Source organism: Hyaena hyaena, unplaced genomic scaffold (assembly GCF_003009895.1).
Source record: "Hyaena hyaena isolate Hyena2069 unplaced genomic scaffold, ASM300989v1 scaffold_19, whole genome shotgun sequence".
Taxonomy (NCBI): Eukaryota; Metazoa; Chordata; class Mammalia; order Carnivora; family Hyaenidae; genus Hyaena; species Hyaena hyaena.
In genome coordinates, this window is record NW_024080651.1 from 191,482 (window position 1) to 207,983 (window position 16,502).

The window sequence follows — 16,502 nt, forward strand, 5'->3', positions numbered from 1 at the left end:
TGAAACAGGCTCCAGGCTCTGAGCTGGCAGTCAGCACAGAGCCCGACGCGGGGCTCGAACCCACGAACCGCAAGATCATGACCCAAGCGAAAGTCGGACGCTTAACCGACTAAGCCACCTAGGCGCCCCTCGTTTTTTACTTTAAAAAGTTATGTGCAAATAACTTTTTGTGAGGAAAGGTCCACTTGCCTAGTCCTCTTAGTTTCAGTGCTTTCGTATTTCTGGGTTATTCTGGGCATTTGCATGCAGTCGGTCACTTTTTTATGTGGGAGCATGTACTACACCTGGCCCGTCCCGCTCTTTTCCCCGACTGCACAGTATTCCGCATGCATGTTCCGTATTCGAACCGGTCCCCTGCTGGCGGATATTTCGGTTGCTGCTGGAAGCAAACAGAGGACATCCTAACCTCTCTGTGTGTGCACACCTCGTCTCCAGGTGTTTGAGTCTGTGGACGAGGTGGAGCAGGTGGAGGCAGAAGGCAGGTCGGAGGAGAGACAGCCCAAGATCCCCAATGGGAACCTGGTGAATGGCACGTGTTCCCCGGACTCCGGCCACCCGTCATCCCACAACTTCTCCTCGGGCCTCTCGGAGCCCTCGGAACCCAGCCTGAGCACGGAAGACAGTGTCATGGACGCCCAGCGGAACGCCCCTCTGGCGCTTCGGCCTGGGGACAGCAGCGTGGATGACGGGCAGAGCAGCGAGACCACCACCTCCCGGGATGAGGCCCCCCGTGAGGAGCTGGCCGTGCAGGACAGCCTGGAGAGCGACCTCCTCGCCAATGAGAGCATGGACGAGTTCATGTCCCTCACTGGCAGCATGGACGTGGCCCTGCCCGAAAAGGAGGGGGCTGTGATGGAGGGCTGGGGGAGCAGTGAGGTGGAGAAGCACGGCCATGTGGACAGCGAGGACAACCTCTCCGAGGAGCCCGAGATGGAAAGCCTCTTCCCTGCCCTGGCTTCTCTGGCCGTGGCCACTTCTGCCACCAACGAGGCGTCCCCCGTGTCTTCCAGCGGCGTCACTTACTCTGTAAGTCACCAGGGTCCTCCTCCACTCAGTTTCCTTACCTGACAGCTGTGGGACAGTGGGTGTGACCCACGAGCCTCAGTTTCCCAGAACGACCTCCTATCGATTACATGTTCCCCATCACAGAGGCTGCACTGGAGATGCCCTTCTGAAAGGGGAGACGATATAGTATTTAAAGCCCATAGGCTTTGCAGTCAAATCATCCCGGGTTCAATCCCAGTAGAGGCCCCGCTCTTTGTCTGTCTGAGCCTCAGTTTTCTATCAGTCGAGTGCCTTCCTGCCTGAGCTATTTTCAGAATTAGTGAGTCCAGTCCTCTGTGCCTCTATGCAGTGAGCTTTCCACCCATAGCGATGATGGGCATCTTGGGGCACACTCAGGTCCAACCTCTTTTAAATACTCAAGTTTACTTTCTTGCCAAAAAGTCCAAGCCCAAAGGATGTCAACTAAATGGGAGGTTTTCTGAGCCAGGCACTGTGGGTATCCATTTTCCTTTAAAGAACGTGTTGTTTCTAAGATATACATCACACGGTGCAAATTTAGAGTCAAACAGACCAGTCTGAACACAAAACCCAGAAGTGCCCCCAATCTGCCCCCACGTAGCCCTCCCCAGAGGCAACAGCAGTTACTTTTTCTGCCCAAATCGCCTGGTGTTTACCCCCATGTCTGTAAATAACGTACTTGTATTGCTACTTCTTGCTCTTTTTCCTTTGTCTTAAGTTCCAGACATGACATTTCACCCCCCAACACACGAGAGACCCCTTCCCAGCCCCATCCATCTGCTACAGTTGTAATAATTTTAGTTAAATGACTACCTGTTATTCACACTAGTATAGCAACGTAATGTATATACACCATGCAGTAAGTGGCATTTATTTTTTCTTTCCTGCAAGAAAATTTCCTTTTCCCTGGATGTGTTTTCATTGCCCCCGTCTCTGTTTTCTTTTCCTATGTTTGCTGCATATGAATCGTTAATTCACTCCCCTCCCCCAGCCCCCAAACTGCCAGTTTTCTAAATCTCTTCTAGAACATTCAGACACATCAAGGGTTTCTGTTTGTTTTGTATGTCTCAAGAATGCTCTCCAGGAGCCTCAGGCCATCCCCAGTCTTCCTGCTCCTGGCAGATAGTTGTCGCCTTGGATTTTTTTCTCCACCTTCTTCTAGGAGTTAATTTTGCTCTTGGGTTATCCACCTGCATAAGCTATAAACCTGGTCTGAGGCTGTTAATTATCCTGGGAGAGATATTTTACACTTCATTTGACACTGATATAAAAGACAGGTAGTCTTTGAGGCCCCAGATGCAGGTGGCATTTTCTACAGTTCCCTTACTGGGGGTGTGGCTCTTTGGGGGTCCTGCCGAAATGCGCGACAGCCTCTTACTAGATTCCTTACCTTCAGGGAGACGGGTCCCCAAACCATTAAATCCAAGCTTAAATTTTCCCCATTTGGAAGCTTCCCTCAAGGCAAAAGCCAGATTTCGTAATTCTTGCCTTTGTGGGTTAATTTTTGGCTTTTAAATGTTAAGTTATATTTCTTGCCCTGTCATTGAACCTTCTCAGATGGGGGTCAAGGCAGCAGGTCCAGCGTATGCGGGAACTGGACTCCTGTCCGCTTTCTCCGTTCTTCCTGTCCCCTGTTCGCGGGCGGGGCGGGCACGCCCCCAGCTAGTTACAGTACTGCACACAGTGCCGAGAATTCGTCTATGCACCTTAGAGAGCTGTTTTGTTTCATAAAAGGGAAAGGAAGAAAAGGGGCTTTCATCATACAGAGTGAAGAGAGGCCTTCTCGGAAAACCACCAAAATGAAATCAGACACCCACGTGGTCCGGGGGGAGGACGCTCTTTTCAGTGGCAGCAGGAGAGGGTTAGGAGGAGGGCGACTGTCTGGAACACGATCTCTCTGCGAGGAGCTGGGGTGTGACCGTTCTCTCCGTCCCCTCCCGGGGGCCTGCAGCCGGAGCTCCTGGACCTGTACACGGTGAACCTGCACCGCATCGAGAAAGACGTGCAGCGATGTGACCGCAACTACTGGTACTTCACGCCCGCCAACCTGGAAAAGCTGCGGAACGTCATGTGCAGGTGGCTGGGGGGCGGGGTGTGGGGGTGAGGTGGGGGACGGTCTCCAGGGGAGCAGGAGGGGCGGGAGCTATAGAGAGGCCAGCCAGACTGCAGCCTCTGCCGTTGGCACCTTGACCATCTGGCATTCATTCCAGCCCACCTGACAATAAGGTGACCATCTTAGTAACGATGACAACAGAGAGCACTTATCAAGCACTTACTGTATACCAGGCACCATCCTGAGCCCTTTACTAACATCGTTTCACTTAGTCCTCACAGCAAGCCTATGGGGTAAATATTATCCCCTTTTACAGGTAAGGAAATGGAGGTTGAGGGGCACTACATTGCCCAGAGTCCCCAGCTGGGCAGTGGCTGAACAGAATCTCTTGCCCACATCTCTCGGGGTCTAGAACCTGTGCTTGTTTTCTTTCAGCCAAGATCTGGAGCTTCTTATTACTTCTTATTACATGTTAAATATTTTATGTAATATGAAAGAACTCGGGCTTATTAAATACCTGAATCAACCAAGGAAACTAGAAGTTCACAAGGTACAAAGAGAAACAGCTTCCCTGTCCAGTTTTCAGTGTGTCCCTCACCTAAAAGAAACTACTGCTAACGATGTAGTGAATATCCCCTTGAGCCATATGGATGTAAGATAACGTCATGGATACTATATTATATAACATGAGAGCATATGTGTTTTAATGTCTTTTTAATTTTACCTACGTGGGATTAATATTATATTTTTCTTCCACTTGCTTCTTACACTTGATGTATCCTGGGGGACTCCTGGGGCGCACAGTCGGTTGAGCATCCAACTGTGATTTGGGCTCAGGTCATGATCCCAGGGCATGGAATCAAGCCCCACATTAAGCTCTGTGCTAAGCATGGAGCCTGCTTAAAATTCTCTCCCTCTCTCTTCCTCTCCCTCTCTCTGCCCCTCCCTCCCTCCCTCTCCTTCTCCTTCTCCCCCTCCCTCTCTCTCCCTCCCTCTGTCCCTTCCCCTGCTCTCTCTCTCTCAAATAAAATGAAAAAAAAAAAATTGCATCCTGGACACCTTTCCATACTACTCTAACTCAGGGGTTCACAAACGACTAGTACAGGGGCGCCTGGGTGGCTCAGTCAGTTAAGTGTCCAACTTTGGCTCAGATCATGATCTCACATTTTGTGGGTTCGAGCCCCACATCGGGCTCTGTGCTGTCAGCATGGAGCCAGCTTCAAATCCTCTGTCCCCCTCTCTCTCTGCCCCTCCCCTCTGGTGCTCGCTTTCTCTCTCTCTCTGTCTCTCTCTCTCTTTTTCTCTCTGTCAAAAATAAACATTAAAAAAAAAAAAACCTACTAGTACAGCCCACAGGCCAAATCCAGCCCACCACCTGTTTTTGTAAATAAAGTTTTATTAGAACTCAACCATGCCTGTTTGTTTGCATAGTATCTATGATTACCTCTGCAGAGTTGAGTAGTTGAGATAGAGAACATATGGCCTGCAAAGCTAAAAATAGTAATTATCTGGACCTCCCAGAAAAGGTTCGCCAACTCCTGCTCTAACTCATTTTTATTAATAAGTACCCCCTGTTAACTGTTCTGTCTTCCAGTCTCCCAAGCAATCACTGCCTCTCAAAATTGAGTTGAGGAGATACAAATGTAATTAACTTTAATATATGTTACATTAAAATAGAAAGGTGCTGGGGAGAAGGAAGGATAGACTGACTTTTGCTGGGTATGGCCTTGGGAGAAAGCATGGAAGCCTCCATGGAGGTGGTGAAATACAAGATAGCCTTTGGCAAAATTAGGAGAGACTGAATAAACCACTAGGCATACACATACCCTGTGGTGCAGCCACTTGGGTTCAAATCCTGCCCTTGCCATGTATTATTAGGTGTTTGACACTACACATATCACTTATCTCTCTGTACCTCCGTCTCCTCATCTGTGAAATGGGATATGACAATGCCCTTTGCATATAATTATTTTGAGAATTGCATGGTGAGTGTGTGTTTAGTGGCTGAGCCTACGGTAAATGCTCAGTAAATAGTTATATTCAAGGGCCGATGGGAACTCCAGGCACAGGACCGCTAGGGCAGAGCACCGGGATGTGAGTGTGTGCCAGAAGGGGAGACGTGCTGGGAGGAGACGGTGGGCCTGTGAAGATGGATGGAGGGAAGACAATGAGGGCCTTGTACCCCCAGTGATGGGGTTTGCACGGTATCTCGTGGTGGGGAGCCCGTGAGCACGCGGTAGCCTCTTTGAGCTGGGCTCGAGGAAGGCCATCCTGGCGGCTGAGAATAGGATGTTTGAAGACAGTGAGACTGGGGAAGGGATGGAGGCGGGAGCGGAGGGAGTGAGGGGTCCAGGTAGGAATGGGGGGCAGGAAGGAGGAGAAAGACGAGTGGCTTGGAGACACGGTGGTCGTAAGTGCCGTCCTCGGGCCCCTGCTCCCTCTCTTGTAGCTACATCTGGCAGCACATTGAGATCGGCTACGTCCAGGGCATGTGTGACCTCCTGGCCCCACTGCTGGTCATCCTGGATGATGGTGAGTATGTCCTGCCCACCGCCCCAGGGCCGCAGCTGCACACTCCTTCCCACCGCAGAGGAGGGATGCTAACCTCACTTCGTTACTCTATGGAATGAGTCAGTACAGGTGCTCAGAGGACCCGATAGTGAACACGTCGGGGTCCTAGGGAAATAAAAAGCCTTGTCGCCAGGCCCTTGCTAGCGACTGATTGTACAAACGTGACGGGGAATGAAGAAAAACCCACACCCAGATGTCTTCAGTGGTGACTTCTACCAAACGCGTAAAGAAGAAGAATTAATACCAGTTCTTTCCAAGCTCTTCCAAAAAAATAGAATAGGAGGGAATACTTCCCAACTCATTGTATAAGGCCAGCCCTTAAAGAGGACCCATTGGTACCTTGATACCAATACCAGACAAAGATACACAAGAAGAGAAAACTACAGACTGATGTCCTTGAAGACAAAAACCCTCAACAAAACACTAGCAAACTGAATCCAGCAAGATATAGAAAGGACTATATACTATGACCAAATGGGATTTATCCCAAAACTATCTCAGGACTATAAATGGGATTTATCCCAGAACACAAGACTGGCTCAATGAATGAAGATCAATCAGTGTCAGTCACCATATTAATAGAATAAAGGACAAAAATGACACAGTCATCTTAGCTGACAAAGAAATGGCATTTGATCAAATTCAATACCCTTTTGTGTTAAGAACACTCCACAAACAAGGAATCAAAGGAAATTTCCTGAACATGATAAAAGGCACACCCAAGGAAAACCTACAGCTTGTTCATACTTAATGGTGAAACACTGATTGCTTCCCTCCAGGATCGGGGGAAGGACACAGATGCCCACTTTTGCCACAAAAGGTTCTAGACAGGACAGTTAGGGAAGCAAAAGAAAGAAAAGGTAGCCATACTGGAAAGGAAGTAAAACTATCTCTACTTGCACAAGGTCTGATTTTTATATATAGATAATCCTAAAGAATAAAAAAATCTTAGAGCTAATAAACAAGTTCAGCAAGGTTGCAAGATACAAGATATATATACAAAAGTCATTTGTACTTCTATACACTTAGAAATTAGGAAGCCATTTCCACTTGCAATAGGATCTAAAAGAAGATACTTATGAGTAAATTTAATAGAAGAGGTGGAAGATTTGCAGGTTCAATTCCAGACTGCTGTGATACAGTGAATATTGCGATAAAGCAAGTCAATGAATTTTTTGGTTTCTGAGTGCATATACAAGTTATGTGTACACCACACTGTAGTCTATTAAGTGTGCAATAGCATTGTGTCTCGAAAAATAATGTATGTACCTTAACTTAAAAATGTTATTGCTAAAAAATGGCAGCCATCATCTGAGCTTTCAGTAAGTCAGAATCATTGATTACCAATTGTTGTAACAAATACAACAATAATGAGAAAGTTTGAGGCATTGCAAGAATTATCAAAATGTGAAACAGAGACACAAAGTGAGCAAATACCATTGGGAAAATGACACCGATGGACTTTCCCAATGCAGGGTTGCCACAAACCTTCAATTTGTAAAAAACAGATGCAGTATCAGGAAAGCACAATAAAACAAGGTATGCCTGCGTACTAAAACTGTAGAACGTTATTTAAGGAAAATTAAGGAGCTCAATAAATTGAGAGACACCTCATGTTCGTGGATTAGAAGACTTAGTACTGTTAAGATGGCGGTGCTCTCCAAATTGATTTGGACTCGGTGAGATCCCTATTGGCATCCCAGTTGCGGTTTTTGCACAAATGGGGAAGCTGACCCTAAAATTCATTTGAAAATACAGGGGACCAAGAATAGCAAAATCGTTTTGTTTTGTTTTGTTTTTTTAAAAAGGAGACGGTATTAGGGGACACGCAGTTCCCAATTTCAAAACCTACTACAAAGTTATAGTAATCAAGAGAGTGTGGTACTCCCTCCAGGATAAACATGGAGATCAATAGAATAGAATTAGATATTCTAGAATAGTCCAGAAATAAGTGTTTCTGGTACATTCCCATCACTTGATTTTGATGAGTGTGCCAAGACATTTCAGCTCAGTGAGGAAAGAAGAGTCTTTTCAACGTATGTTAAAACAAGCAAATATCCACATGCACGAGACCGAAGTCAGACTCCTGCTTCATACTATATACAAAACCACTAACTCAAAATGGATCATAGACCTGGGGCACCTGGGTGGCTCAGTTGGTTAAGTACCCAACTTCAGCTCAGGTCGTGACCTCATGGTTCAGGAGTTTGAGCTCCACGTCTGGCCTTGTGCTGACAGCTCAGAGCCTGGAGCCTGCTTCGGATTCTGTGTCTCCCTCTCTCTCTCTACCCCTCCCCCACTCGCGCTCTGTCCCTCTCTCTCTCACAAAAATAAATAAACATTTAAAAAAATAGATCATAGGAGCACCTGGGTGACTCAGTTGGTTAAGCATCCGACTTTGGCTCATGATCTCATGGTTGGTGGGTTCGAGCGCCACATCGGGTTCTGTGCTGACAGCCAGCTCAGAGCCTGGAGCCTTTTTCAGATTCTGTGTCTCCCTGTCTCTCTGCCTTTCCCCTGCTCATGTTCTGTCTCTCTGTCTCAAAAATAAATAAACTATAAAACAAACAAATAGTAAAAAACTTAAAAAAATAGATCATAGACCTAAATATAAGAATTAAAACTATAAAATTATAAGAAAACATAAGCATATATCTTTCTGACCTTCGATTTGCGTCCTTGGGTGTTAAGCAATGGTCTCTTAGATATGACACTAAAAGAATAAAGTGGCAAAATTAAAATTGAATTGGACTTGAACAAAATTTAAAACTGTTGTGCTTTAAAAGGGCACCATCAAGCAAATGAAGAGAGGCCAAAGAATGGAAGAAAATACTTGCAAATCACATATATCATATTGGGGACTTATATCCAAAATATGTAAAGAGGGCCACTTGGGTGGCTCAGTCAGTTAAGCCTGACTCTTGATTTTGGCTCAGGTCATGATCTCATGGTCATGAGTTGGAGCCGTACATCAGTCTCTGGACTGGGTGTGGAGCCTGCTTAGGATTTTCTCTCCCTCTCCCTTGCCCCCCCCCACTTGTGCTATGTAAATAAATAAATGAATACATAAGCAAATAAATAAAATATGTAAAGAACTTTTATAATTCAATAATAAAAGGCTAACCCAATTAAAAATGGGCAGAAAGTTTGAATAGATATTTCTCAACAGAATGAAAGATATACATGTAGCCAGTAAGCGTATTAAAAGATGCTCCACATCTTTAGTCCGTAGGGAAATGCAAATTAGAACCACAATGAGATACCACTTCACACCCACTAAGATGGCTAGAATCAAAACAATGGAAAATAACAAGAGTTAGTGACAATAGGGTTACATTGTCTCCGAGATTTTGGAAAGCAGTCTGGCAGTTCCGCATAATGTTAAACATAGTTACTGTAAGACCCAGCAGTTTTGTTCCTAAGTATATCCCCAAGAGAAATGAAAACATAATATTCACACACACACTCTATGCACATGTGCAGGGCGGCAGCATTATTCACAGTAGCCCCAAAGTGGAAACAACCCAAATGTTCCTCAGTGGATGCATGCGTGCATAACCAAAATGTGGTACAGCCCTGCAATGGAATAGGATTTGGCAAAAACAGAATGACTTGACTCGTGCTACAGTGCGGATGAACCGCAGAAAGGCTCTGCTAAGTGAAAGAAGCCAGACACAAAAGGCCACGTAGCATATGATTCCATTTATTTGAAATGTCCAGAAGAGGCAAATCTGTGGAGACAAAATAGACTAATGGTCTAATAGACTAATGATTAAAGGGGCAGGGGGTGGAGGTGATGGGCCATGACTGCTGATGTGTGCAGGTGTCTCTTGGGGTCGATGAAAATGCTCTCCCCTTAGAGATGATGGTTGCACAATTCTGTGAATATACTAAAAACCTGAGCTCTGCATTTAAAATGGCGAATTGCATGCGATATGCATCTCAGTAAGACTGTTAAGTACATGAGGAGTGAAACTCCCTGCTCCTTAGACATGGTTTGTCCACAGTGACTTCCTTCCAAAAAGTTCAGCATAGAAGGGGGTGCGGGCAGGAGGGAAACTGCGGTGGAGAAACCTAACAAACGCTGTGTCAGCCCAGTGACCGAAATCACCACGAACCGTCATAAGTCATGTGGGTAGCAGATGCCTTTGACGTGTTGTGATTAAAAGGACACATTACTTGGGGCACCTGGGTGGCTCAGTCGGTTAAGCGTCCGACTTGGGCTCAGGTCATGATCTCATGGTTCATAGGTTCGAGCCCTGGGTCAGGTTCTGTGCTGACAGCTCAGAGCCTGGGACCTCCTTCAGATTCTATGTCTCCCTCTCTCTCTGTCCCTCCCCTACTTATGCTCTGTCTCTCTCTGTCTCAAAAATAAATAAACGATATAAAAAATTAAAAAATAAAATGGCACATTACCCACATGGTCTTTCTCCCAATGACCCCAAGCCCCAGTATCATCGTGAGAAAAACATCCATCAAATTCCAGTAGAGAAGCATCCCCTAGAATATGTGATAGCCGCTCTCACAACTGTCAAGGTCATCACAACAAGGAAAGCCTGAGAAACTGTCATAGCCAAAAGGAGCCCCAGGAGAGATGCCGCTGGTATGTAATGTGTTATCCTGGATGGGTTCTTGGCATAGGAAATAAACAAATTAAACTACGGAGTTTAGTTAATAATGGATCATCAGTGGGTCGTTAATTGTAACCAATGTAGTATACAGAAACTGTCTCTACTCTTCTCAAATTTTCTATGAGTCTAAACTGTTCTAAAAAATAAAGTATTTTTATTAAAAAAAATTTAATGTTTATTTTTAAGAGAGAGACAGAGCACGAGCAGGGGAGGAGCAGAGAGAGGGAGACAGAATCTGAAGCAGGCTCCAGGCTCTGAGCTGTCAGCACAGAGCCTGATATAGGGCTCGAACTTACAGACTGCGAGATCATGACCTGAGCTGAAGTCAGACGCTTAAATAATTGAGCCACTCCGGCACCTCTAAAAAATGAAATGTTTTTAAAAATGAATGAGGTCTTACTGTGCCTTGGGAAACCTTCCAGTCTAATGTAACTTTCTCCAGAGTTACCAGGTATTAAGAGAGAAAAAAAAAGGGTACCACTTTCAAATAAAGTTTTCTAAATGTCAGCTAATAAACGATATGAAACAGGTTTCTTTATTGCAGGACTTCGCAGAGCCTTTACTTTTCATTATATGTAGTTGCTCTCTAGCATTTCCCAAAGTTATTGGACTCTTTCTCTGCATAATGCCTGTCAGCACCCTTCCAGTATTGACAATTGCTGTTTTATTTCAGTGATTCCCAGACTTGAGAATTTCATGAACTGGTAGAATTTCGAAAAGGAAAAAAAAAAGTTTGGAGACTAAAACATCAACTTCTTATTAAAGCAAATTAGGGATCTTTAATTTTTATTTTATTTTATCTCACTATACATTAAATGTTCATTGAGCTTAATGCATAAAACCCCCAAACTAAATAATGTAAATGTCCAACAAGGAAAGAATAGATAAACAAATTGTGATCTAGTCACACAATGGAATATGCCACTCAGCAATACAAAGGCATGAACTAACACTAAAGCATCTAAAAGTTTATATACTAAATGGAAGAAGCTACAGATTTAAAAAATGCATACTTTCTTATCCCCTTTATAGGAAGTTCTAGAAGAAAGAATGGGAGGTTGATATATAGAGTTGAAGGAAAGATTTCAGACGGTACCAACTGGCAAATAGCGATCTTTTAAAAAGAGCATCTGTATCACCATCCTTTCCTGAAAGGAAGGCTATTTCAACCCCTCCAAGGAGGGCAGTGTGTATTTAGATTGAGGAGCACGCCCTGAAGTGCAATACCCATTGAAGTGCTCCATTGTCTGTTTTTCCTTTTGCTGTGGATTTCATCAACGAGCTCTGAGGCTTCGCCTTGGGATCACCTTGGGAGCTTGGGGTTCCTTGGGCAGGGGCAGCGTTGACTGCTTCTCCTGTACTCTTTCCCCAGAGGCGCTCGCCTTCAGCTGCTTCACCGAGCTCATGAAGAGGATGAACCAGAACTTCCCCCATGGAGGCGCCATGGACACCCACTTTGCCAATATGAGGTCGCTGATCCAGGTGTGACCCAGTCCTGTTCACCAGTATAACTTATTCCAGCTCAGCCCAGTGGACCTCAGATCAACTTAAGAGCCACGCTTAGTGTAACGCAGCAGAAACCAGTTCATTCGTTTTGTTTATCCCGTCGTACATTCATGGCCATTTGGGTGGTTTCCACGTTTTGGCCGTTGTGAATTGTGCTGCTGTGAACATTTGCTTGTAGGTTTGTGTTTTTTTAATGTTTGTTTATTTTTGAGAGAGACAGAGCGCGAGCTGGGGAGGGGCAGAGAGAGAGGGAGACCCAGAATCTGAAGCAGGCTCCAGGCTCTGAGCCCAACGTGGGGCTCGAATCCACGAACCGTGAGATCATGACCTGAGCTGAAGTTGGACACTTAACTAACCGAGCCACCCAGGCGCCCCTACTTATAGGTTTTTATGTGGACTGATGTTTCCATTTCTCTTGGTGACACATAGGAATGAGATGGCAGCAGCACCGTGTTACGTTCCCACCAGCCACATGCAAGAGGCCCAGCTTCTCTCCTTCCTCACTAACACTTGGTTGTCCATCGTTTTGGTTCTTGCCATCCTAGTGTGCATGTAGTGGTACCTCATTTCGGTTTTGATCTGCATTTTCCTAACTAATCACGCTGAGCGTCTCTCATGTGCCTTGTGGTTACTTGCATATCTTCTTTAGAGAAGTGAACAGGGTTGGCTTCGGCTGGGTTGATTTTCACGTCGCATCTTTTGCCCATGTTTTAGCTCCACCTGGCTGTAGGGGCTGTAGTGGTGTCCCGTAGGAGGATGTGCTGTCATTCTGTCCCCTCTGGTCCAGCCTCATGCCAGGAGGCTGATGCCAACCTTTTCTCCTGCTGGCAGATTCTGGACTCCGAGCTCTTTGAGTTGATGCATCAGAACGGGGACTACACTCACTTCTACTTCTGCTACCGCTGGTTCCTGCTGGATTTCAAGCGAGGTATTGACTTCAAACCGGGGTCGTGTTCCCAGAATCGGCAGCAGACCCTCAGGGGAACAGGTACCGAGGAGGTGAGGCTGGGGGTGTGGGTGCAGAGCCAGAGGAAGAGAGTAACACCCAGGTATCAAGTTCTGCCTGTTGGCTCAGCTGCCTTATTTTGCAGTCACTCTGTGGTAGGTGTCATTACTGTAACAGGATTCTCACACAGAGTCGTGACACCAAGGCTTTTCTTTCCAGGAAGCAACTTTATTCCTGCCGGCACCGCTCAGTTGGGTTTGTACCAGAAGAACTGAGCCCTGAATGCTGTGTGGCGTAGTTTTTTTTTTATATATTTTTTACTTCTTTGTCTCTCATATATGGTAGCACACAGAAACATGCAGTCTGATTAAGTGGCCTCATGTTGCAAGGTCCTGAGGCATGTTGTCACATGTTCACATAGCCAGGTTATCTTGAGGTTTTTTTTTCTTTCCTTAGGAGGGGACCCCATCACATTACGGTCCCCATTTTACAGATGGGGAAACTAAGGCTGAGAATTGAATTCAGAAGTAGGGCCAGTAGAGCCAGGATCTCAGGCCATCTGTGTCTCCCTCCCAAGCCCAGTGAGTTCCCATCCATTCTTTTCTGCTGCCTGTGAGAGACAAGGTGTCCCAAAGCTCCCTCAGCATGTTGCACGTGTGATTTAGAGATGATGTGGAGCAAGCACAGTGCTGTTATGCAAAGTCATAAGAATATCTACCCTAGGAAGGTGTTGATTACATGCTGGGCAGTGAGCTAAGCCATTTCTAGGTATTAGCTCTGCAAGCCTCACCCCATGTACAGAGGAGAAGAGAGAGAGGCTGGTTGAGGGGAAGTAACTAGCCCAAGGTCACCTTGCCAGTAAACGGTGGGGCCGGACCAGACTGAGTTTATTGGACAGAGGAAGCCTTGCTCTCAACCATTGTTCTCTCGAGTTTCTTGACCAGCCCCGGAGGCAGCAGCGAGCTCAGCGTGCGTACAGGGGCAAGGGGTGCCCCTTGGGTGCTGAAGAAGATATAAGGTGCACAGAGAAAGGGGATTGCTAGTCAAGAGGCGGGGCAGGGACAGGCCAGTGTCAATCAGACCCGGTTATGCTGAGTTCCTCCCCTTCAGAAGCTGGAAACTGACACCCCCGCCCCCAGTGTGCCCAGCCTCTCCCACGGATGGGGAAACGGATGTCCCAGAGATCAAATGACAGAGTCTGGGCCTCCTACCTCCTGACCTGAGCCCTACCTGCTGTCTGCTGAGCTCAAACAGGCGTGCAGGACGCAGCTGGCCTGGGGCTTCCCCAGAGGGAGGGCGGCCCGCTCAGCTCTGTGGCTCACCCTCTCCCCACGCACGTGCGTGCTGGTGTCTCACGCAGAACTCATCTACGATGATGTCTTCTCTGTCTGGGAGACCATCTGGGCGGCCAAGCACGTCTCGTCCGCCCACTACGTCCTGTTCATCGCGCTGGCTCTCGTGGAGGTCTACCGTGACATCATCCTGGAGAACAATATGGATTTCACAGACATCATCAAATTCTTTAACGGTACCTACGTGCCCGCGACGTCCTCTGAGGGGTGCTGGCCTCTGACAGGCCCCTTCCTGGGGTCGTGGAGGGGATCCAGGGGGTCCCGCCCACTTCTTGTGTCTATTTCCAAGTGGAGGGGTTGACATCTTGTAACGCCGAGAATGCATTTTTCTCAAGAACCTAGCAGAAGGAGCATGGATGTTGATTGAGGCTCAGGGGCAGACCCTGGCTCTCCCACTAACCAGCTGTGCCCACGGATAAGCCATTTCCCCTCTTCCAAAGCATCTGCTTCCTCATCTGTAAAATGGGGTGAAAGTGTCTGCTTCGGAGGGTTGACATGCACAAAAGCAGACATAGGAAGGCATTTGAAGTGGCATGAGAAGGGCACGACCGTTGAAATCAGACAGATAATGGGTTCTGATTCCAGCCACCCATGTGCTGTGTGACCTTGGGCAAGTGACTTTATGTCTCTGGGCTTCAGATTCCTTAAGATAGAATTCTACTAACACCTCCCTCCCAGAGATGTTGGGACAATTAAATGAGACAGCATGCATAAAGCCTATCATGTGATACTGAGCTCATATGAGGGGCCCCATAGCTGGAAACTATTGCTACTGTTACCACGATTTAAAATTATTTAGGAATAAGGGGCACCTGGGTGGCTCAGTCGGTTAAGCTTCTGACTCCGGCTCAGGTCATGATCTCACAGTTCGTGAGTTCAAGCCCAGTGTCGGGCTCTATGTTGACAGCTCAGGGCCTGGAGCCTGCTTCAGATTCTGTGTCTCTCTCTCTCTCTCTCTGCCCTTTCCCCACTCACACTTTGTGTGGATGTCTCTCTCTCTCTCAAAAATAAATAAACACAAAAAAATTTAAATGTTTTAAGAAAAAAAAAGACATTTTTTAAAGGGGGAGGGCGCCTGGCTGGCTCATTCGGTACAGCATGTGACTCTTGATCTCAGGGTCATGAGTTCAAGCCCCACATTGAATGTGGAGCCTACTTAAAGATTAAAACATTTTTTATCTTTTAAAAACTAAAGAAGATTTTGAGAAAAGCAAAACAAGGAAAAAAAAAGCCACCTTTGACCTTACCCCAGAAACATGATTTTTTAAAATAAGCTTTTCATTTTGGAATAACTGTAAGTTTGCAGAGAAGTTGCAAAGATAGCACAAAGAATTCCCACTCTCCCTCGCTCAGCCGCCTCTAGGGTCTCTGCGTTGCCCGGTCCTAGGACTCGTCACGACTAGGAAAGTAACATTCGTACATTGCTGTCAACAAGACTTTATTTGATTTTTTCTGCTCCAACATTTCCCAGCCCAGGAAACCTCATGGCCTTTAGTGGGTTCATTAGAAAAACTTCTTTTTCCCCCTCCCATCTTTTCTAATCATGTACTTGTTACCATCACAGAATCCAATTGTACATTTTTTCCATTTAATACTTTAATAACTGTCTTCCATCTAACCATCTTTAAGACTGTAGAATATGGGGCCCCTGGGTGGCTCAGTCAGTTAAACGTCTGACCTCAGCTCAGGTCATGATCACATGGTTCGTGGTTCGAGCCCTGCGTTGGGCTCTGTGCTGACGGCCAGCTCAGAGCCTGGAGCCTGTCTTCAGAATCTGTCTCTCTCTCTCTCTCTGTGCCCCTCCCGTGCTCATGCTGTTTCTCTCTCTCTCTCAGAAATAAATAAAAACATTTAAAAATTAAAAAAAAAAAAGACTGTAGAATATACCCTTCAGTGACTGTCCACAGCTTACAGAACCCTCCCCTACTGTTGGGTAGAGAGACTGCTTTCAGTGTGAGGCTGTGATTGAGAAACCAAAGTACCCCTTGTGTCCCTGTAAATTTTTCACAGCCCCCTAGGCCCAAAGTTACACTTAGCAAGTAGTTAGATCCAAACCACTTGATAACTATTTATATCCTAACAACTTAGCAGCTGTTTGCAGATATAATACATATGGGTCCAAAGAAAATAATATGTTTATGTCCTTCTCTTATTTTTTTAAGTGTATTTATTTATTTTTGAGAGAGACAGAGACAGCACGGTGGAGGAGGGGCAGGGAGAGAGGGAGAACCCGAAGCAGGCTCCTTGCTGTCAGTGCAGAGCCAGACACAGGGCTCAGACTCACAAAACTGTGAGATGGTGACCTGACCTGGAGCCAAGAGTCAGACACCAACTGAGCCACCCGGCTGCCCCTTTATGACAATTTTTTTTTTATGTTTATTTTTAATTTTATTATTATTTTTTTATTTCCAGGAGAGAGA

General features: G+C 46.2%; 1 protein-coding gene across 1 annotated transcript in view; it reads left to right on the forward strand.

Annotated features, from left to right (window-relative positions):
* SGSM1 (small G protein signaling modulator 1) overlaps window positions 1-16,502 on the forward strand; it is a 96,097-nt gene that overhangs the window by 76,090 nt on the left and 3,505 nt on the right. Inside the window, exons 19-24 of the mRNA XM_039225925.1 lie at window positions 436-1,026; window positions 2,975-3,099; window positions 5,526-5,608; window positions 11,651-11,760; window positions 12,616-12,712; window positions 14,091-14,258. Coding sequence (XP_039081856.1) covers window positions 436-1,026; window positions 2,975-3,099; window positions 5,526-5,608; window positions 11,651-11,760; window positions 12,616-12,712; window positions 14,091-14,258 — 1,174 coding nt within the window. The remainder of the gene's footprint in view (window positions 1-435; window positions 1,027-2,974; window positions 3,100-5,525; window positions 5,609-11,650; window positions 11,761-12,615; window positions 12,713-14,090; window positions 14,259-16,502) is intronic.